At 40.5% G+C, this 24,229-nt stretch overlaps 1 protein-coding gene across 1 annotated transcript in view; it reads right to left on the reverse strand.

Moving 5' to 3' along the window:
* Positions 1-1,054: 1,054 nt before the first annotated feature.
* The window catches only part of LOC133614340 (uncharacterized), a 33,498-nt gene continuing 10,323 nt past the window's right edge, over positions 1,055-24,229 (reverse strand). Inside the window, exons 3-6 of the mRNA XM_061972206.1 lie at positions 14,050-14,204; positions 7,733-7,854; positions 1,405-1,522; positions 1,055-1,300 (exon numbers count right to left, since the gene is read on the reverse strand). Of these exons, the coding sequence (XP_061828190.1) occupies positions 1,205-1,300; positions 1,405-1,522; positions 7,733-7,854; positions 14,050-14,204 (491 nt within the window). The 3' untranslated portion in view covers positions 1,055-1,204. The remainder of the gene's footprint in view (positions 1,301-1,404; positions 1,523-7,732; positions 7,855-14,049; positions 14,205-24,229) is intronic.

Below are 24,229 nucleotides of genomic sequence, written 5' to 3' on the forward strand. Positions count from 1 at the left end.
GTAGGTAGGTAGACAGATAGAAAGGTAGGTATAGGTGGGTGGATTGATGGATGGATGAGTAGGTAGGTAGATAGGAAGGTAGGTATAGGTGGGGGGTTGATGGATGGATGAGTAGGTAGGTAGATAGGAAGGTAGGTATAGGTGGGGGTCGATGGATGGATGGGTAGGTAGGTAGATAGGAAGGTAGGTATAGGTGGGTAGGTCGATGGATGGATGGGTAGGTAGGTAGATAGGAAGGTAGGTATAGGTGGGTGGGTCGATGGATGGATGGGTAGGTAGGTAGATAGGAAGGTATGTATAGGTGGGTAGGTCGATGGATGGATGGGTAGGTAGGTAGATAGGAAGGTATGTATAGGTGGGTGGATTGATGATGGATGAGTAGGTAGGTAGATAGGAAGGTATGTATAGGTGGGTGGATTGATGATGGATGAGTAGGTAGGTAGATAGGAAGGTAGGTATAGGTGGGTGGATTGATGGATGGATGAGTAGGTAGAAAGATGGGAAGGTAGGTATAGGTGGGGGGGTCGATGGATGGATGGGTAGGTAGGTTGATAGGAAGGTAGGTATAGATGGGTGGGTAGGTATGTAGATATGGATGATGGCTGGATGGTAGCTAGTTGGGTGGATGATAAAAGGAGGGGTATGTGGATGATGGCTGGATGGTAGCTAGTTGGGTGGATGATAAAAGGAGGGGTATGTGGATGATGGCTGGATGGTAGATAGTTGGGTGGATGGATAAAAGGAGGGGTATGTGGATGATTAGTGATTAGTGATGTGATATTTCAGTGTGAACTGGAGAGTGCGTCAGGATCAATGTATTTATTTATTGATTGCTTTATCTCTCCTGCACATGACAAAACCTTACAGACACAAAGCAGTGAAACACGGAGCGAGCGACACACTGTTGCCATGGCGACGCTCTTTGATTGACAGCCCGGGGGACGAGGACGGGGAGCGCAGTGGAGCGAAGGGCAGCGCATCACTTCCTGCTCGGCTGAACGTGTAAACATCAGGTCGCCAGGACACAAAACTTCTCCCGATGCCGCGTCAGCGCGAGGCTCAGGTCATGTGACACGGCGCCAAACACAACTTCATTGTGGCGTTGGCTCGCTCCTCAAAGTCCTGGCAGCTTTGGGGAAAAAAAAAAGAGTCTCCGCCCAAACAGGAAGCGAGCGTCAACTTCCTGCTCGGCACGGGTGGAGGGTCAGTCCGTCACGCTGGCGTTGTTGTCGCACGACAGCCGTCTCTTGGCGGCCGCGTGCTGATTGGCTGAGGGGCGGCGGTTGGCCCAGCAGGTGACCTGCGAGGACAATTAGAGGAAGTGAGGGCTCAGTCCCAGGACCTTCACGTGGCGTGCTGGGAGGAGTTTGGTGCGCCTCAAAGTGAGTGAAAAAGAAGACTCACTGTGCCGGGCGCCTCCACGTGCAAAGACCTCAACATCAGGTCACGTGACACGCCGCCACTTCCTCCTTTGTATCTGTGGACCGTCATTTTGCTGACATCAGCAAAGCCGCCCAGAAGCCTGCAGGGTCCACATTTGATAATAATGAATGCAGAGTAAAAGGACTATTTGGATCAATAGCAATGATTTCATTCAAACTTTTTCCTCTTAGGGCCGCAAAGTATGCAAGGGCCATTTTTATTTACTAACAAAATTGCCAAAAACAGATATTATATATTAGAGATGCCGATAAATGCTTTAAAATGTAATATCGGAAATGATCGGTATCAGTTTTTTTTAATATCGGTATAGTTTTTTTTTTTTAATTTTCTTTTATTAAATCAACATAAAAAACACAAGATACACTTACAATTAGTGCACCAACCCAAAAAACCTCCCTCCCCCATTTACACTCATTCACACAAAAGGGTTGTTTCTTTCTGTTATTAATATTGTGGTTCCTACATTATATATCAATATATATCAATACAGTCTGCAAGGGATACAGTCCGTAAGCACTAGAGATGCGCGGATAGGCAATTATTTCATCCGCAACCGCATCACAAAAGTCGTCAACCATCCGCCATCCACCCGAACTAACATTTAATCAAAACTGCACCCGCCCGCCATCCGCCACCCGTCCGTTGTTATATATCTAATATAGACGATGCAAGGCATTAGTGAGGTTATAAAGCTTTTGCCTGTTAAAGAAAGGAGACTGATCCAATGCAGCAGAGACATTCAATGCGTGCCACGCTGTCACGGCCCGGACGCACACCAGTGCGCAATCATCTGGGAGCCGCGCTGAGCGCACCTCCAAGTGCGCTCGCGCCACTCAAACTGCTGCGTTCTATCTTGTTTTAACATCCTGTGGCACTCTTCTGGGATCACGGCGGACGAAACTGCTCATGCTCAGGGTGTTTGTGGAGGTTCGGGGTTTTTGCACAAATGTGATGCACCATGTTAGATGTCCCGGTTTTGTGACTGTCGTAGACATAAACAGCGTCGCAGCTCTTGCAAATCACGTAGCCAGCATTACTATCATCCTGATTTACAACCTCATAAAAACGAGTCCACGCTGAACTTTTCTGGCCTTTTTTTCCCCTGGTCTTTAGTATTCCCTTTTTTAGTTTGTCGCGTACCACGTTTGCTGCCGGCGTTGCCATCTCTTTTGTTTTTCTTCTTCTGTTGTGGCATATGCTGCAGGTGCCTGCTCGTTTTTCGTATGTGGGTAACAACATTTAACTATGTATATATATTTACCAATTGGTTTAACTGCCACCCGCCTGAATCTATTTAAAATCTAATTTTTTTTAATTTCAACCGCCCGACCCGACCCGCGGATAAAATCTAATTTTTTTTAATTTCAACCGCCCGACCCGACCCACGGATAAAATCTAATTTTTTTTAAATTTCAACCGCCCGACCCGCGGATAATCCGCGGACTCCGCGGTTGTGTCCGCAAACCGCGCATCTCTAGTAAGCACACATGATTGTGCGTGCTGCTGCTCCACTAATAGTACTAACCTTTAACACTTCATTTGACTCATTTTCATTCATTACTAGTTTCTATGTAACTGTTTTTATATTGTTTTACTTTCTTTTTTATTCAAGAATTTTTTTAAATTTATTTATCTTATTAATATTTTAAAAAAGGACCTTATCTTCACCATACCTGGTTGTCCAAATTAGGCATAATAATGTGTTAATTCCACGACTGTATGGATTGGTATCAGTTGATATCGGTATCGGTAATTAAGGGTTTGGTCAATATCGGAATATCGGCAAAAAGCCATTATCGGACATTCCCAGAGGTGGGTAGTAACGCGCTACATTTACTCCGTTACATCTACTTGAGTAACTTTTGGGATAAATTGTACTTCTAAGAGTAGTTTTAATGCAACATACTTTTACTTTTACTTGAGTATATTTATAGAGAAGAAACGCTACTTTTACTCCGCTACTTTTATCTACATTCAGCTCGCTACTCGCTACTAATTTTTATCGATCTGTTAATGCACGCTTTGTTTGTTTTGGTCTGTCAGACAGACCTTCAAAGTGCCTGCCTTACTGGTGACGTTTGACTCCGTTCCACCAATCAGATGCAGTCACTGGTGACGTTGGACCAATCAAACAGAGCCAGGCGGTCACATGACCTGACTTAAACAAGTTGAAAAACTTGTTGGGGTGTTACCATTTAGTGGTCAATTGTACGGAATATGTACTGTACTGTGCAATCTACTAATACAAGTTTCAATCAATCAATCAAAAGTGTGAAGGAAAAAAGACACTTTTTTATTTCAAACGTATATCCCGTCACAAGCCTAAAGACTGACTGCACAGTTCCTGTCTTCACAATAAAAGTGCCGCTCCATCGCGCCTGCGCTTTCAAAACAAGAGTCTCCGAAAGCCAGTGCAAACAAGCTAGCAAGCTACGGAATTTGCCGCCAATGTATTTCTTGTAAAGTGTGTGAAAACGAATATGGAAGCTGGACAAATAAGATACCAAAAACCAACCACTTTCATGTGGTATTAGACAGAAAGGAGGAACTTTTTTTCTCCTCCATTTGAAAACGTGGACGTTATCATCACTACTGTCTGATTACAATCAATGCAAGTCATCAGAATCAGGTAATACACCAACTTATATTCTTGTCTTCATGAAAGAAAGGAATCTATATGTGTTAAACATGCATGTATATTCATTAAAACACCTTTAACATGTAAACAAAAACGGCAAAATAAATAAATATAAATGATATACTGTATATATCAATGTATGTGTATATATGTATATATATATATATATATATATATATATATATATATATATATATATATATATATATATATGATATGTGTGTGTATGTTACTCATCAGTTACTCAGTACTTGAGTAGTTTTTTCACAACATACTTTTTACTTTTACTCAAGTAAATATTTGGGTGACTACTCCTTACTTTTACTTGAGTAATAAATCTCTAAAGTAACAGTACTCTTACTTGAGTACAATTTCTGGCTACTCTACCCACCTCTGGACATCCCTAATATATATATATTTAAAAACAACACGTTGTGTTATAGGTGACTTTGTATATGTCCTATCTTGTTTGTTGAATGTATTAAGAATATACAGTGGTGGTCAAAAGTTTACATACACTTGTAAAGAACATCATGTCATGGCTGTCTTGAGTTTCCAATCATTTCTACAACTCTTATTTTTTTTTGATAGAGTGATTGGAGCACATACTTGTTGGTCACAAAAGACCTTCATGAAGTTTGCTTCTTTTATGAATTTATTATGGGTCTACTGAAAATGTGAGCAAATCTGCTGGGTCAAAAGTATACATACATCAACATACATTCATACTTGGGATTCTGGGTATTTGTTCTGTTGTGTTTATGTTGTGTTACGGTGCGGATGTTCTCCTGAAATGTGTTTGTCATTCTTGTTTGGTGTGGGTTCACAGTCAGTGTGGCGCATGTTTGTAACAGTGTTAAAGTTGTTTATATGGCCACCCTCAGTGTGACCTGTATGGCTCGTAGTCACTTACTGTGTCTATAGAAGCCGCAGACAACATGTGACTGGGCCGGCACGCTGTTTGTATGGATAAAAAGCAGACGCGACGGCAGCTTGTAGAGGACGCTATAGGCAGTGCCTTTAAGGCACGGCCCCGTTATTGTTGTCCGGGTGGAAATCGAGAGAATGGTTGCCTCCGGAGATTTTCGGGAGGGGCACTGAAATTCGGGAGTCTCCCGCAAAAATCGAGAGGGTTGGCAAGTATGCATACATTATACTATTTGGTGATGTAGAAAAGTTACAATCAAATCAAATTAGCTTCATGGCCTCTTATCTTAACTTCATGTGAGTGATTATGATTGACGACAACTGTTGACTTATATATATATATATATATATATATATATATATATATATATATATATATATATATATATATATATATATATATATATATATATATATATATATATATTAGGGCTGCAACTAACAACTAAATTGATAATCGATTAATCTGTCGATTATTACTTCGATTAATTGATTAATAATCGGATTAAAAGAGACAAACTACATTTCTATCCTTTCCAGTATTTTATTGAAAAAAAACAGCATACTGGCACCATACTTATTTTGATGATTGTTTCTCAGCTGTTTGTAAATGTTGCAGTTTATAAATAAAGGTTTATAATACAAATAAAAAAAAATTTTTTTTAATTAAAAATGCATATAAAATAAAAAAGTAGCCTCTGCGCATGCGCATAGCATAGATCCAACGAATCGATGACTAAATTAATCGCCAACTATTTTTATAATCGATTTAATCGATTAGTTGTTGCAGCCCTAATATATATATATATATATATATATATATATATATATATATATATATATATATATATATATATATATATATATATATATATATATATATATATATATATATATATATATATATATATATGTATGTGTGGGGGAAAAAAATCACAAGACTTCTTCATCTCTACAGGCCTGTTTCATGAGGGGTTCCCTCAATCATCAGGAGATTTTAATGGAAGCATTCACATACCATGGTTTATATAGGGCACAGAGTGGGTAGGTACAGGCTGGCGTAGGGGCGTGGTGATTGGCTCATGTGTTACCTAGGAGGTGTTTCCGTCTGTGGCGGCATGCTGTTACAATTTCGCTGCGCTTGTTGAGGGATGACAGGTCTGGACGGTAAATAATAAACAGTTTCTCTTTCAAGCATAGGTTGCATCTTTTATTACCACTATTGTAAGGTGTGCTGGATGCAAGAATTTGCCATGTTATTGAATATTCAACATTATTGTCTTTGAGGTCCCAAATGTGTTTGCTGAGTTCTGTGGTATTCCGCAGGTTTTGGTTCCTGAAAGAAGCCTTGTGATTGTTCCATCTGGTTTTAAACTCTCCCTCGGTTAATCCTACATATGTGTCGGGTGTGTTAATGTCCTTGCGTGTTACCTTAGATTGGTAGACAACTGATGTTTGTAAGCACCCCCCGTTGAGAGGGCAATCAGGTTTCTTGCGGCAGTTGCAGCCTTTGTTGGTTTTGGAGTCGCTCTGTCCGGGGGCTGACGGCTCATTTGCAATTGTTTTGTTGTGGTTTGAGATAATTTGTCGTATATTGTTCATGCAGCTGTAGCTCAATTTAATGTTGTTCTTGTTGAATACTTTTCTTAGGCTGTTGCCTTTGGGGAAGTGTTTGTCAATCAGAGTGAGGAATTTGTGGCCAATGTTAGTTGAGACGTTTTTGCTGTATGGGGGGTTGTACCAGATGATGTTGTTTCGTTTTCTGTTCTTTTTTGGTTGGTTTCCTGGCGTGGGTTCATAGGTGAGGGTGAAATTGTATCCGCTTTCATCAGGTGCTTTTTGGTACGGGGGGGTTGCTTGGTCAAATTCAGCTTTGCTGGATGACAGCATCGATAGCCTTTTATTAATTCCGGTAGGTATACTTTTCGTGGTGGTGGGTGGGTGGTTGCTGTCATGGTGCACGTATTGGAGTGTTGTGTTGGATTTCGTGAATGGTTGGTAGCTGTTATTTCTCAGGTTGAAAGTGACGTCGAGGAAGTTGGCGGTTTGCTTGTCGGCTTCAATCGTGATCCGTAGGCCGTTCTCTTTGAAAATTTGGCATATGCGCTTCTTGGTATTCTCGCTGCTCCTTGGCGAGGCGCGACACACTGCCAGTCCGTCATCACGGTAAATACCAAGGTTCCGGTTGAGGCTAGCGAGCTGGGAGAGGAGGAAACTCCCAACGAGTTCACACGTTTCTGCTCCGTCAAAACTTCCCATAGTGACGTCATATATATATATATATATATATATATATATATATATATAAAATTAATTATTAGTTAGAACTTTTCCCGCTTTTTTTCTCCATTACATTCAGATTTTTTTGCTGTATTTTCATCAAATATGCTGCGGGCCTCAGCAAATATTGGGGTGGTATAGCTCAGTTGGTAGAGTGGCAAGACACTTTACCCACCAGCTGCCAGTGCCACCCACACTGGTTTAATTGTAACTTAGATATTGGGTTTCACGATGTAAAAGAGCTTTGAGTCACTAGAGAAAAGCGCTATATAAATATAATTCACTTCACTTCATTGAAATCAGCTTTGTCTTTTAAAATGGCACAGTTCACTGTGATGGCCACACGATGGCGACATTCAACAACAATGTGAGTCATTGTAAGATAAAGTAGTGAAAATGACAACATGAACTTCTTCCATGTCAACACAACAACGCTCGACTCACCGCTGCTTCTGACCGCCGCTTCCCGCCAGGAGCTGCGTCAACGTGGGAATAACGTCGGGGTCGCCGGGGTCCCGGGGGGGTGAGTCGGGTAGCGGGGGAAAGGCTGATGCAAAGAGACCCGCCTACGGAGAGAGACGCCATCACTGAGTAACAATAATAAAGACAGAATGTTCCGTACTGGAGATTATTATACTGTGGTGACCACGGCATGCGAGGCTTTAAATCAGGGGTGTCCAAAGTGCGGCCTGGGGGACATTTGTCGTGCGTGTCTTGTTTTTTTTGGGCCACATTGTTGGGAAAAACAGTCAAAATGTAAGGAAAAAGTGTAATGTTAATAGAAAAAGCTGAAACTATGATGCAAAAAAATTTGCGGCCCACAGCTTGAATTTTGCTCACCGGCGGCTGTTGTCAGAAAAAAACAAAAATGTAAGAGAAAAGAGAATACATTTAATGTACTGAGAAAAAAACTGAAATTATGATACTAATAATTAATAATAATATACTTTGTCAACTAAAACACAAAGTCGACACAAAGTTTTGTGTTAAAAAAATATATAAATATATATGAATATACTGTGTATATGTATCCATCCATCCATCTTCTTCCGCTTATCCGAGGTCGGGTCGCGGGGGCAGCAGCCTAAGCAGGGAAGCCCAGACTTCCCTCTCCCCAGCCACTTCGTCCAGCTCTTCCTGTGGGACCCCGAGGCGTTCCCAGGCCAGCCGGGAGACATAGTCTTCCCAACGTGTCCTGGGTCTTCCCCGCGGCCTCCCACCGGTCGGACGTGCCCTAAACACCTCCCTAGGGAGGCGTTCGGGTGGCATCCTGACCAGATGCCCGAACCACCTCATCTGGCTCCTCTCCATGTGGAGGAGCAGCGGCTTTACTTTGAGCTCCTCCCGGATGGCAGAGCTTCTCACCCTATCTCTAAGGGAGAGCCCCGCCACCCGGCGGAGGAAACTCATTTCGGCCGCTTGTACCCGTGATCTTGTCCTTTCGGTCATAACCCAAAGCTCATGACCATAGGTGAGGATGGGAACGTAGATCGACCGGTAAATTGAGAGCTTTGCCTTCCGGCTCAGCTCCTTCTTCACCACAACGGATTGATACAGCGTCCGCATTACTGAAGACGCCGCACCGATCCGCCTGTCGATCTCACCATCCACTCTTCCCTCACTCGTGAACAAGACTCCGAGGTACTTGAACTCCTCCACTTGGGGCAAGATCTCCTCCCCAACCCGGAGATGGCACTCCACCCTTTTCCGGGCGAGAACCATGGACTCGGACTTGGAGGTGCTGATTCTCATCCCAGTCGCTTCACACTCGGCTGCGAACCGATCCAGTGAGAGCTGAAGATCCTGGACAGATGAAGCCATCAGGACCACATCATCTGCAAAAAGCAGAGACCTAATCCTGCAGCCACCAAACCAGATCCCCTCAACGCCTTGACTGCGCCTAGAAATTCTGTCCATAAAAGTTATGAACAGAATCGGTGACAAAGGGCAGCCTTGGCGGAGTCCAACCCTCACTGGAAACGTGTCCGACTTACTACCGGCAATGCGGACCAAGCTCTGGCACTGATCATACAGGGAGCGGACTGCCACAATCAGACAGTCCGATACCCCATACTCTCTGAGCACTCCCCACAGGACTTCCCGAGGGACACGGTCGAATGCCTTCTCCAAGTCCACAAAACACATGTAGACTGGTTGGGCAAACTCCCATGCACCCTCAAGGACCCTGCCGAGAGTATAGAGCTGTTCCACGACCAGGACCAAAACCACACTGTTCCTCCTGAATCCGAGGTTCGACTATCCGGCGTAGCCTCCTCTCCAGTACACCTGAATAGACCTTACCGGGAAGGCTGAGGAGTGTGATCCCACGATAGTTAGAACACACCCTCCGGTTCCCCTTCTTAAAAAGAGGAACCACCACCCCGGTCTGCCAATCCAGAGGTACCGCCCCCGATGTCCACGCGATGCTGCAGAGTCTTGTCAACCAAGACAGCCCCACAGCATCCAGAGCCTTAAGGAACTCCGGGTGGATCTCATCTATATGTATATATATAAAAGTATGATATATATATATATGTATTTAATGTATACAATATACACACACACATATATACTGTATATACAGTGAGGTCCACAAGTATTTGCACACCCTGCAATTTTGCAAGTTCTCCCACTTAGAAATTAGGGAGAGGTCTGAAATGTTCATGATAGATGTATTTCCACTGTTAAAGACATCATCTAAAAAGAAAATTGTGGAAATCTGTAGTCCAGACGTGTCTCCCATTGAAAATGTGTGGCGCATTATGAAGCCTAAAATAGCACAACGGAGACCCCCGGACTGTTGAACAACTTAAGCTGTACATCAAGCAAGAATGGGAAAGAATTCCACCTGAGAAGCTTCAAAAATGTGTCTCCTCAGTTCCCAAACGTTTACTGAGTGTTGTTAAAAGGAAAGGCCATGTAACACAGTGGTGAACATGCCCTTTCCCAACTACTTTGGCACGTGTTGCAGCCATGAAATTCTAAGTTAATTATTATTTGCAAAAAAAAAAAAAAAGTTTATGAGTTTGAACATCAAATATGTTGTCTTTGTAGCATATTCAACTGAATATGGGTTGAAAATGATTCGCAAATCATTGTATTCCGTTTATATTTACATCTAACACAATTTCCCAACTCATATGGAAACGGGGTTTGTATAATGTCTGTTTTTAGCATTTAAAAACAAAAAATATACATCAAAAAGACGCCTGCTTACTTGAGTTTTGGAAAAAAAATTGGACAACCATGATTTTGTCATTGTATTAAAAGTGAAAGTAGCGGCAATGAAACATGACGTCACCTTCCTCTAAACGTTTCAAGTCATTCCTCCGATCAAACATTAGTGGCCAACACTGCCACCTAGTGGCCACCTCAACACATGACGGGAACAACCTGGATGGGAACGGACTGGTCATTGAACGTCTCACGGAAGTGGTCCAGAAGTGGAATGAAAGTGATGCATCATGGGAACGACCTGTGGGCGGGGCCTTCGGGTCTTATGGAAGTGCTCACGTTGGCTGTGAGAGTATGGCGTCACATTAGTGACGTACACATATGAGAGTGTCATACAGCCTGATTGGGCGGTGGGGAGGTTGGGGGCGTGTCCTAACGATGTGGGTGTGGCCTTGCTTCAACCTCTTAAGGCCCAAGCTGTTTGTTTAAATGCTTTTTTTTTTATTTCTCTTTGCTATTTGGGCTTATTTACGGAGCCCCTAAAGGGACATGGGGGATTTTTTTTTTTTATAATTTTTTCTTTATAAAAATTATTTTTTTAGACATGTATCTCGTGCGCACGAGATACATGTCTAAAAAAAAATTAAAAAATGTATAATTATTATTTTTAATTTTTATTTTTTTTAGACATGTATCTCATGCGCACGAGATACATGTCTAAAAAAAAAAAATTATAATTATTTATTTTTTATTTAGACATGTATCTCGTGCACAGGAGAAACTTTCTCGTGCGCACGAGATACATGTCAAAAAAAAAAAAATAATAATTATAATTTTTTTTTTTTAGACATGTATCTCGTGCGCACGAGATACATGTCTAAAAAAAATAAAAAATTTATAATAATAATAATTTTTTTTTTTAGACATGTATCTCGTGTGCACGAGAAACTTTCTCGTGCGCACGAGATACATGTCAAAAAAAAAAAAAAATTTTATAATTTTTTAAAAATTTTTTTTAGACATGTATCTTGTGCGCACGAGAAACTATTCCGTGCGCACGAGATACATGTCTAAAAAAAATTAAAAATGTATAATTATTATAGCTATTTATTTCTTTATTTTTTTTAGACATGTATCTCGTGCGCACGGAATAGTTTCTCGTGCGCACGAGATACATGTCTAAAAAAAAAAAAAAAAAAAATTATAATTTTTTTTTTGACATGTATCTCGTGCGCCCCAGAAAGTTTCTCGTGCACACGAGATAGATGTCTAAAAAAAAAAAAATAATAATAATAATTTTTTTTTTTTAGACATGTATCTCGTGCGCCCCAGAAAGTTTCTCGTGCGCACAAGATACATGTCTAAAAAAAAAAAAAATAATAATTATACATTTTTTATTTTTTTTAGACATGTATCTCGTGCGCACGGAATAGTTTCTCGTGCGCACGAGATACATGTCTAAAAAAAATAAAACATTTATAATTATTATTATTATTTTTTTTAGACATGTATCTCGTGCGCACGGAATAGTTTCTCGTGCGCACGAGATACATGTCTAAAAAAAATAAAACATTTATAATTATTATTATTATTTTTTTTAGACATGTATCTCGTGCGCACGAGAAAGTTTCTCGTGTGCACGAGATACATGTCTAAATAAAAAATAAATAATTATAATTTTTTTTTTTTTAGACATGTATCTCGTGCGCACGAGAAACTATTCCGTGCGCACGAGATACATGTCTAAAAAAAATAAAGAAATAAATAGCTATAATTTTTTTATTTATTTTTTAGACATGTATCTCGTGCGCACGAGATACATGTCTAAAAAAAATAAAAAATGTATAATTATTATTATTATTTTTTTTAGACATGTGCACAAGATAGTTTCTCGTGCGCACGAGAAACTTTCTGGGGCGCATGAGATACATGTCTAAAAAATAAAAAATAAATAAATAATTAAAATTTTTTTTTTTTTTTTAGACATTTATCTCGTGCGCACGAGATACAGGTCTAAAAAAATAATTAAAAAATGTATAATTATTATTTTTAATTTTTATTTTTTTTAGACATGTATCTCATGCGCACGAGATACATGTCTAAAAAAAAAAATTATAATTATTTATTTTTTATTTAGACATGTATCTCGTGCACACGAGAAACTTTCTCGTGTGCACGAGATACATGTCAAAAAAAATAATTATAATAATTATATATATATATATATTTTTTTAGACATGTATCTCGTGCGCACGAGAAACTATTCCGTGCGCACGAGATACATGTCTAAAAAAAAAAAAGAAATAACTATAATTTTTTTTTCTTTTTAGACATGTATCTCGTGCGCACGAGAAACTATTCCGTGCGCACGAGATACATGTCTAAAAAAAATAAATTTATAATTATTATTTTTTTATTTAATTTTTTTTAGACATGTATCCCGTGCGCACGAGATAGTTTCTCGTGCGCACGAGATACATGTCTAAAATATATATATATATATATTTAATTATTATTTTTAATTTTTATTTTTTTTAGACATGTATCTCGTGCGCACGAGAAACTATTCCGTGCGCACGAGATACATGTCTAAAAAAATTAAAAAATGTATAATTATTATTATTATTATTTTTTTTTTAGACATGTGTCTCGTGTGCATGAGAAACTATCTCATGCGCACGAGATACATGTCTAAAAAATAAATAAATAAATAAATAATTATAATTTTTTTTTTTAGACATGTATCTCGTGCGCACGAGAAACTATTCCGTGCGCACGAGATACATGTCTAAAAAATAAATAAATAAATAACTATAATTTTTTTTTATAGACATGTATCTCGTGCGCACGAGAAACTATTCCGTGCGCATTAGATACATGTCTAAAAATTTTTTTCTTATAATTATTATTTTTTTATTTTATTTTTTTTAGACAAAAAAAATAAATAAATAAATAACTATAATTTTTTTTTTATAGACATGTATCTCGTGCGTACGAGAAACTATCTCGTGCGCATGAGATACATGTCTAAAAAAAAAATAAAAAAATAATAATAATTATAAATTTATTTTGTTTAGACATGTATCTAATGCGCACGGAATAGTTTCTCGTGCGCACGAGATACATGTCTAAAAAAAAAAAAATTTATAATAATTATTTTTTTTTAGACATGTATTTCGTGTGCATGAGAAACTATTTTGTGCGCACGAGATACATATCTAAAAATAAATAAATAAATAAATAAATTAATTAATTCCCCCCCCCACATGTCTCTTTAGGGGCTTCGTACTTATTGGACCCAAATTAGAATAAAAAACTAAGAATCATCTTTTTATATGATGTACTAAAAGTAACAAACGTGTACTTCATGTTTAGTGACATGCTAATTCTTATTTTTACACTTTTTTCCCCCAAATGCCATTGTATGTTATACTCTTCTGACACCACCAGATGGCAGTATAAGTGTCCACATAAGTGGCCATAAGACCCCAATTCAGTAGTGTACATCATTTTGGAAATAAGAGCTAAAAGGTGCTGTCCACACATGTGGCCACTAAGCCTTTAGAGGTTAAGTTAAACCTGCTTACCAGATTGTGATCATCAGCGCCTCTCCTCTCCTCCTCAGGCCACCAAAGTCCCGCCTCATGCCGACTTTCTCCCCTCGCGTCCTGAGGGAAGGCGGCCCAGGCGTCGCCCGGATGCTGGATGGGACTTCCTGTCCAGGTCGGCGTCCAATCAGACGCTGTTTCAAACACACAAAGATGGCCACTGGAATGTTAGATTACGTAAAGTAATCAATACGGTAGTTGAAGTTGAAGTAGTTGTTTTTATGTGGGCTTGTTGTTGTGGCTTGTGCAGCCCTTTGAGACACTTGTGATTTAGGGCTATATAAATAAACATTGATTGATTGATTGGTTGATTGAAGGAAACATTTTTTGCAAAGTCTGCAAATGATGTGTTGTTGTTGAGTGTCGGTGCTGTGTAATACTCTTCCATACCAGTAGGTGGCAGCAGGTAGCTAATTGCTTTGTAGATGTCGGAAACAGCGGGAGGCAGAGTGCAGGTAAAAAGGTGTCTAATGCTTAAACCAAAAATAAATAAAAGGTGAGTGTCCCTAAGAAAAGGCATTGAAGTTTAGGGAAGGCTATGCAGAACAAAACTAAAACTGAACTGGCTACAAAGTAAACAAAAACAGAATGCTGGACGACAGCAAAGACTTACTGTGGAGCAAAATTGCTACGATTTTTGCGGGATTTGGTTTTCGCCTGCAATTATTGATAAACATCAAGGGTACCACTGCCTGTAACACAGTAATATTCCATCCCGCATGATTATGGCGAGCGGTCACTTCGGTAGATGACCATCAACGTGGTCATCAGTGTTTCACTTTGATGACACAATTATGGCCGTGTCCATTGTGAAGTGAAGTGAATTATATTTATGTAGCGCTTTTCTCTAGTGACTCAAAGCGCTTTACATAGTGAAACCCAATATCTGAGTGACATTTAAACCAGTGTGGGTGGCACTGGGAGCAGGTGGGTAAAGTGTCTTGCCCAAAGACACAATGGCAGTGACTAGGATGGCGGAAGCAGGAATCGAACCTGGAACCCTCAAGTTGCTGGCACGGCCGCTCTACCAACCGAGCTATACCGATTCTTCCTCGCGGACGAACACAAAGCAAATAGTTTTGATTAAACGTGTGTTATGGCGCCACCTTTTGGACAGCCAGGTAAATGCCTACAGGTGTTTCCTGCTGTTTTTTTTTGAGCCGGAAGTACAAGTGCCCGTTCCGTCTTGTAATCGTCCATAGCGTCACCGTGGAGTTATTGAGTCTGTTTAGCTGATTGGAGAGCTAAGCTTGTGAAGCTAGCGGGTCCATGAAGATGACTTCTGTTTTGTTTGATCGGACGTTTTACTGCCGTGTTACAGACGATTAAGGTATGTAAATAAACATAAAATATTTATGCGTAAATAAATGATCTCACAACCTATACATCTGTGGCTTATAGTCCGGTGCGGCTAATTTGTGGGGGAGGAAAAGGGGAAAGTTTTTTCCTCTAAGAATGCAGTGGGTGCGGCTCTATAGTCCGAAAATGACGGTAGTTACCGCTTCACGGCCTGCAGTGCAAAGAAAAAAAAAGCGCTGCGATAACATTAACCATTCAAAAGTCCATAGAGAAAATTGGTAGATTAGGATGACCTCAAAACACCGTCATTGTGACAGATATACGGCCGTATTTATAAAACCAGCCTACTATTTAAGTTTATATAGTAGCCGAACCTTTTCCCCAAAAATATAATGTCTAAAAACATTATTTTTTTTCATAGGTTTTACCCATTTATTGTGTTTTAATTATTTTTCAATTAATGCCGAAGCGGCATAGCAGTTTTGAATTATCAACGTACTAACCAGTAATACACCAGTAATAGAAAAGACCCCATTTCGGGGGCCACAAACAATCTTGTTTAGGGCCACAAAACGCCTACATTTTGATTACATTGAGCACTGCTGCCAGCTAGCTGCAGGCTTGTGTATCGTTCTAAAGTGAATACTAGAGCGTAGGCACCAATGATGCTGCTGGTGACCTCGCCAGTGGGTTCAATGTTCCTACAAAACACAGGTGTCCAAAGCGTTGCCCGAGGGCCATTTACAGCAGCTAATTTTTTAACGGCACATTCTAAAAAATATTACCGTATTTTCCGCACTATAAGGCGCACCTAAAAACCACAAATTTTCTCAAAAGCTGACAGTGCGCCTTATAACCCGGTGCGCTTTATATATGGATAAATATTAAGATTCATTTTCATAAAGTTTCGGTCTCGCAACTTCGGTAAACAGCCGCCATCTTTTTTCCCGGTAGAACAGGAAGCGCTTCTTCTTCTACGCAAGCAACCGCCAAGGTAAGCACCCGCCCCCATAGAACAGGAAGCGCTTCTTCTTCTACTGTAAGCAACCACCCGCCCGCGTAGAAGAAGAAAAAGCGCGCGGATATCACCGTACGTTTCATTTCCTTTGTGTGTTTACATCTGTAAAGACCACAAAATGGCTCCTACTAAGCGACCGGGATCCGGTTCATGAAAAGACGCAATCTCTCCATCCGCACACGGATTACTATTTCACAGCAACTGATATTCCTGTGAACCGCACTGTGGATACAACGGGAGCACGTACGGTGAATATTCGCACCACAGGGAATGAGAAGTCATCCTTCACTGTGGTTCTAGCTTGCCATGCTAATGGCCAGAAACTTCCACCCATGGTGATATTCAAAAGGAAGACCTTGCCAAAAGAGACCTTTCCAGCCGGCGTCATCATAAAAGCTAACTCGAAGGGATGGATGAAGAAAAGATGAGCGAGTGGTTAAGGTAAGTTTAAGTTTACGCAAAGAGGACGGGTGGCTTTTTTCACGCAGCTCTGTCCATGTTGATATACGTATGTTTGTGATTGCACATTTGCGTACATTTTGGGAGTGAACAGAGTTGTTAGAACGCTGGTTTTTAATATATTATTAAAGTTTGACTGACCTATCTGACTGTTTTTTTGACATTCCTTTAGCGCAGTTAGATGCGGCTTACAACACGGGGCGGCTTATAGGTGGACAAAGTTTTGAAATATGCCGTTCATTGAAGGCGCGGCTTATAACCCAGGGCGCCTTATGGTGCGGAAAATACGGTACTACAAAAATAAAGTACATAAAAATGTGAAGTAAAAGAGCAAACAGGTTAAATGTAACGAGAAAAAGTTGCAATGTTGACATGTTGATACTGTAAGCAACCACCTGCCCGCGTAGAAGAAGAAAAAGCGCGTGGATATCACCGTACGTTTCATTTCCTTTGTGTGTTTACATCTGTAAAGACCACAAAATGGCTCCTACTAAGCGACCGGGATCCGGTTCATGAAAAGACGCAATCTCTCCATCCGCACACGGATTACTATTTCACAGCAACTGATATTCCTGTGAACCGCACTGTGGATACAACGGGAGCACGTACGGTGAATATTCGCACCACAGGGAATGAGAAGTCATCCTTCACTGTGGTTCTAGCTTGCCATGCTAATGGCCAGAAACTTCCACCCATGGTGATATTCAAAAGGAAGACCTTGCCAAAAGAGACCTTTCCAGCCGGCGTCATCATAAAAGCTAACTCGAAGGGATGGATGGATGAAGAAAAGATGAGCGAGTGGTTAAGGTAAGTTTACGCGAAGAGGCCGGGTGGCTTTTTTCACGCAGCTCCGTCCATGTTGATATACGACTCCATGCGCGCCCACATCACGCTGGTTTTTAATATATTATTAAAGTTTGACTGACCTATCTGACTGTTTTTTTGACATTCCTTTAGCGCAGTTAGATGCGGCTTACAACACGGGGCGGCTTATAGGTGGACAAAGTTTTGAAATATGCCGTTCATTGAAGGCGCGGCTTATAACCCAGGGCGCCTTATGGTGCGGAAAATACGGTACTACAAAAATAAAGTACATAAAAATGTGAAGTAAAAGAGCAAACAGGTGAAATGTAACGAGGAAAAGTTGCAATGTTGACATGTTGATACTGTAAGCAACCACCCGCCCGCGTAGAAGAAGAAAAAGCGCGCGGATATCACCGTACGTTTCATTTCCTTTGTGTGTTTACATCTGTAAAGACCACAAAATGGCTCCTACTAAGCGACCGGGATCCGGTTCATGAAAAGACGCAATCTCTCCATCCGCACACGGATTACTATTTCACAGCAACTGATATTCCTGTGAACCGCACTGTGGATACAACGGGAGCACGTACGGTGAATATTCGCACCACAGGGAATGAGAAGTCATCCTTCACTGTGGTTCTAGCTTGCCATGCTAATGGCCAGAAACTTCCACCCATGGTGATATTCAAAAGGAAGACCTTGCCAAAAGAGACCTTTCCAGCCGGCGTCATCATAAAAGCTAACTCGAAGGGATGGATGGATGAAGAAAAGATGAGCGAGTGGTTAAGGGAAGTTTACGCGAAGAGGCCGGGTGGCTTTTTTCACGCAGCTCCGTCCATGTTGATATACGACTCCATGCGCGCCCACATCACGCTGGTTTTTAATATATTATTAAAGTTTGACTGACCTATCTGACTGTTTTTTTGACATTCCTTTAGCGCAGTTAGATGCGGCTTACAACACGGGGCGGCTTATAGGTGGACAAAGTTTTGAAATATGCCGTTCATTGAAGGCGCGGCTTATAACCCAGGGCGCCTTATGGTGCGGAAAATACGGTACTACAAAAATAAAGTACATAAAAATGTGAAGTAAAAGAGCAAACAGGTGAAATGTAACGAGAAAAAGTTGCAATGTTGACATGTTGATACTGTAAGCAACCACCCGCCCGCGTAGAAGAAGAAAAAGCGCGCGGATATCACCGTACGTTTCATTTCCTTTGTGTGTTTACATCTGTAAAGACCACAAAATGGCTCCTACTAAGCGACCGGGATCCGGTTCATGAAAAGACGCAATCTCTCCATCCGCCGCACACGGATTACTATTTCACAGCAACTGATATTCCTGTGAACCGCACTGTGGATACAACGGGAGCACGTACGGTGAATATTCGCACCACAGGGAATGAGAAGTCATCCTTCACTGTGGTTCTAGCTTGCCATGCTAATGGCCAGAAACTTCCACCCATGGTGATATTCAAAAGGAAGACCTTGCCAAAAGAGACCTTTCCAGCCGGCGTCATCATAAAAGCTAACTCGAAGGGATGGATGAAGAAAAGATGAGCGAGTGGTTAAGGTAAGTTTAAGTTTACGCGAAGAGGCCGGGTGGCTTTTTTCACGCAACTCCGTCCATGTTGATATACGACTCCATGCGCGCCCACATCACGCTGGTTTTTAATATATTATTAAAGTTTGACTGACCTATCTGACTGTTTTTTTGACATTCCTTTAGCGCAGTTAGATGCGGCTTACAACACGGGGCGGCTTATAGGTGGACAAAGTTTTGAAATATGCCGTTCATTGAAGGCGCGGCTTATAACCCAGGGCGCCTTATGGTGCGGAAAATACGGTACTACAAAAATAAAGTACATAAAAATGTGAAGTAAAAGAGCAAACAGGTGAAATGTAACGAGAAAAAGTTGCAATGTTGACTTAAACAACACAAAGCTGCCATACACGCTGTTTTTTGTCTTTATTTCATTCTTTTTCTTTTGTCATCGCTCAAAAAATAATAATGAATCAAAATCAATGTTTTTATGAATTATTGACCTATTCAAAGCTTATTTTGCCATATTAAAAGAAAACTATGTTTTCTTTAAAAATAAGGGTTCAAAACAAAGAAAAACATTTAAAAATATTAAAAACTTATAATTGACAAATAGTTCTGAAGTTGATCCACAGACCTAAGTTATGAAAGTAAAAAAAAAAAAAAAGTATGATTCATTTGATCACTTTTATGAGTGAGGCAATTTTGAATTGTATTTTAAGTGCCGTTGCTCAAAAGAATAATAATGAATGAAAAATTAATGTGGTTATGAATTACTGACCCATTCAAGGCTCCAATTACAGTGGGGCAAAAAAGTATTTAGTCAGCCACCGATTGTGCAAGTTCTCCCACTTAAAATGATGACAGAGGTCTGTAATTTTCATCATAGGTACACTTCAACTGTGAGAGACAGAATGTGAAAAAAAAATCCAGGAATTCACATTCTAGGAATTTTAAAGAATTTATTTGTAAATTATGGTGGAAAATAAGTATTTGGTCACTTCAAACAAGGAAGATCTCTGGCTCTCACAGACCTGTAACTTCTTCTTTAAGAAGCTCTTCTGTCCTCCACTTGTTACCTGTATTAATGGCACCTGTTTGAACTGGTTATCTGTATAAAAGACACCTGTCCACAGCCTCAAACAGTCAGACTCCAAACTCCACTATGGCCAAGACCAAAGAGCTGTCAAAGGACACCAGGAAAATAATTGTAGACCTGCACCAGACTGTGAAGAGTGAATCTACAGTAGGCAAGCAGCTTGGTGTGAAAAAATCAACTGTGGGAGCAATTATCAGAAAATGGAAGACATACAAGACCACTGATAATCTCCCTCGATCTGGAGCTCCACGCAAGATCTCATCCCGTGGGGTCAAAATGATCATGAGAACAGTGAGCAAAAATCCCAGAACCACACGGGGGGACCTGGTGAATGAACTGCAGAGAGCTGGGACCAAAGTAACAAAGGTTACCATCAGTAACACATTACGCCGACAGGGAATCAAATCCTGCAGTGCCAGACGTGTCCCCCTGCTTAAGCCAGTGCATGTCCAGGCCCGTCTGAAGTTTGCCAGAGAGCACATGGATGATACAGCAGAGGATTGGGAGAATGTCATGTGGTCAGATGAAACCAAAATAGAACTTTTTGGTATAAACTCAACTCGTCGTGTTTGGAGGAAGAAGAATACTGAGTTGCATCCCAAGAACACCATACCTACTGTGAAGCATGGGGGTGGAAACATCATGCTTTGGGGCTGTTTTTCTGCTAAGGGGACAGGCCGACTGATCCGTGTTAAGGAAAGAATGAATGGGGCCATGTATCATGAGATTTTGGGCCAAAACCTCCTTCCATTAGTGAGAGCTTTGAAGATGAAACGTGGCTGGGTCTTCCAGCATGACAATGATCCCAAACACACCGCCCGGGCAACAAAGGAGTGGCTCCGTAAGAAGCATTTGAAAGTCCTGTAGTCTCCAGACCTCAACCCCATAGAAAATCTGTGAAGGGAGTTGAAAGTCTGTGTTGCTCGGCGACAGCCCCAAAACATCACTGCTCTCGAGAAGATCTGCATGGAGGAATGGGCCAAAATACCAGCTACTGTGTGTGCAAACCTGGTAAAGACCTATAGTAATCGTTTGACCTCTGTTATTGCCAACAAAGGTTATATTACAAAGTATAGAGTTGAATTTTTGTTATTTTTGTTATTTTCCACCATAATTTACAAATAAATTCTTTAAAAATCCTACAATGTGAATTCCTGGATTTTTTTTCCACATTCTGTCTCTCACAAGTGTACATATGATCGAAATTACAGACCTCTGTCATCATTCTAAGTGGGAGAACTTGCACAATTGGTGGCTGACTAAATACTTTTTTGCCCCACTATAAAACAAGGTTTTCTTTGAAATGTTCCTATGAATTATTGACCTAACATATTCAAGGCTCCAATTACTTCATATCAAAAATTCCACTTTGAGTTAATTTTTGCAATAAAGAAAAAACATATTTTGTGTGCAAATAAAACACATAAAACAAACCAAAAAACGTCAAACAAATGACAACATTTAATTGGCAGATGGATCTGAAGTTGATCTACAGACTTCAGTGTTGAAAGTAAAAAAAAAAAATAAAAAAAAAATTATGACTCATTTTTAACACTTTTATGGGATTTTTAAAAACGTTTTTAACACAAAAATAAAAATGAATTAAAAACAATTATTGACCTATTTAATTAAGGCTACAAATATTCCATAATATGGCAAAAATAAATAAATATTATTTTTTAACTTTAAATCGACAGATAGACCTGTTGATATAAAGATTTAAGCGTTGAATAGTAAAAAAAAATAAAATAAAAATAATATATGACTAATTTTTTACATTTTTATGACTGAGACCCTGGGATCAAACTTGAGGTAAAACATGCAAATATTGTCTTTGTTTTGAAAATGAAAGATGTCACTCACAATGCCCCCCCCATGCTGAGACTTGTCAGTGTGTGGCCCTCAGTGGCAAAAGTCTGGACCCCCCCTGCTTGAAAAAGCTTTCATCTAAAACAAATCCCTGCTAATCCCAAACAACATGGCGGAATCATTCCAAAAATGTTATTAGGCGGCTCAGCAGCGAGGACGTCACAGAAGTGTAATCCTGGACCACTCCTGCTCACTTTCTTTCACATGTCCTCACCTACACTCTTAGAAATAAAAGTGCTAAGTAGAACCATATATGGTTCTTCGGCTCGTACTCATAGGAGAACCCTTTTTGGCTCCAGGTAGAACCTTTTTATAAAGGTTCCACCTGGAACCCTTTTGGAGGGTTCTACCTAGAACTGTGTGTGTAAGGTTCCACCCAGAACCCCCCATGAGAGGTTCTACAAAGAACCCACGCAGGGAGTTCCACTAAGAACCCTTTCGTATTTCAAGGGTTTCATCCAGAACCCACACAGGGAGTTCCACTAAGAACCCTTTTGTATTTCAAGACTTTCATCTAGAACCCACGCAGGGAGTTCCACTAAGAACCCTTTCGTATTTCAAGGGTTTCATCTAGAACCCACACAGGGAGTTCCACTAAGAACCCTTTCGTATTTCAAGGGTTTCATCTAGAACCCACGCAGGGAGTTCCACTAAGAACCCTTTCGTATTTCAAGGGTTTCATCTAGAACCCACACAGGGAGTTCCACTAAGAACCCTTTCGTTTGTCAAGGGTTTCATCTAGAACCTATGCAGGGAGTTCCACTAAGAACCCTTTCAGGTTTCAAGGGTTTCATCTAGAACCCACACAGGGAGTTCCACTAAGAACCCTTTTGTATTTCAAGACTTTCATCTAGAACCCACGCAGGGAGTTCCACTAAGAACCCTTTCGTATTTCAAGGGTTTCATCTAGAACCCACACAGGGAGTTCCACTAAGAACCCTTTTGTATTTCAAGACTTTCATCTAGAACCCACGCAGGGAGTTCCACTAAGAACCCTTTCGTATTTCAAGGGTTTCATCTAGAACCCACGCAGGGAGTTCCACTAAGAACCCTTTCGTTTGTCAAGGGTTTCATCTAGAACCTATGCAGGGAGTTCCACTAAGAACCCTTTCATGTTTCAAGGGTTTCATCTAGAACCCACACAGGGAGTTCCACAAAGAACTCTTTCATGTTTCAAGGGTTTCATCTAGACCTGACACAGGGGGTTCTAAAAACATCCCTTTTCAAAGGTTTTCACCGATAACCGTCTTGTCTTCTGAGGGTTCTATAAAGAACCATATTGTATTTCAAGACTTTCATCTAGAACCCACGCAGGGAGTTCCACTAAGAACCCTTTCGTATTTCAAGGGTTTCATCTAGAACCCACACAGGGAGTTCCACTAAGAACCCTTTTGTATTTCAAGACTTTCATCTAGAACCCACGCAGGGAGTTCCACTAAGAACCCTTTCGTATTTCAAGGGTTTCATCTAGAACCCACACAGGGAGTTCCACTAAGAACCCTTTCGTTTGTCAAGGGTTTCATCTAGAACCTATGCAGGGAGTTCCACTAAGAACCCTTTCATGTTTCAAGGGTTTCATCTAGAACTCGCACAGGGAGTTCCACAAAGAACTCTTTCATGTTTCAAGGGTTTCATCTAGACCTGACACAGGGGGTTCTAAAAACATCCATTTTCAAAGGTTTTCACCGATAACCGTCTTGTCTTCTGAGGGTTCTATAAAGAACCATATTGTATTCTACAGATCAGTTTAGTTCATATTATATTGTGGTCATTTATCATGTTGACATTGAACAAACATTCAAAACATTTTAATGAGAAAAACATTTATTTAAAGATAGGCAAATGTTATCAGGAAGTATGTCCCTGGTGACACAGGATCTTACCCATGCTTTCAACAATCCCTGAAGAACTCTTTCTTCCAAAAACGGTTCTCTGGATCAAAATAGTTCTTACTGGAACCCTTAGTGTTAGTGAGAACCCTTTTAAAACCAATTATTCAGAAAAAGGGGTTTTAAAGGGTTCTCTGGATCAAAATGGTTCTTACTGGAACCATTAGCGTTACCAAGAAC

This window comes from Nerophis lumbriciformis, linkage group LG17, assembly GCF_033978685.3.
Source record: "Nerophis lumbriciformis linkage group LG17, RoL_Nlum_v2.1, whole genome shotgun sequence".
NCBI lineage: Eukaryota > Metazoa > Chordata > Actinopteri > Syngnathiformes > Syngnathidae > Nerophis > Nerophis lumbriciformis.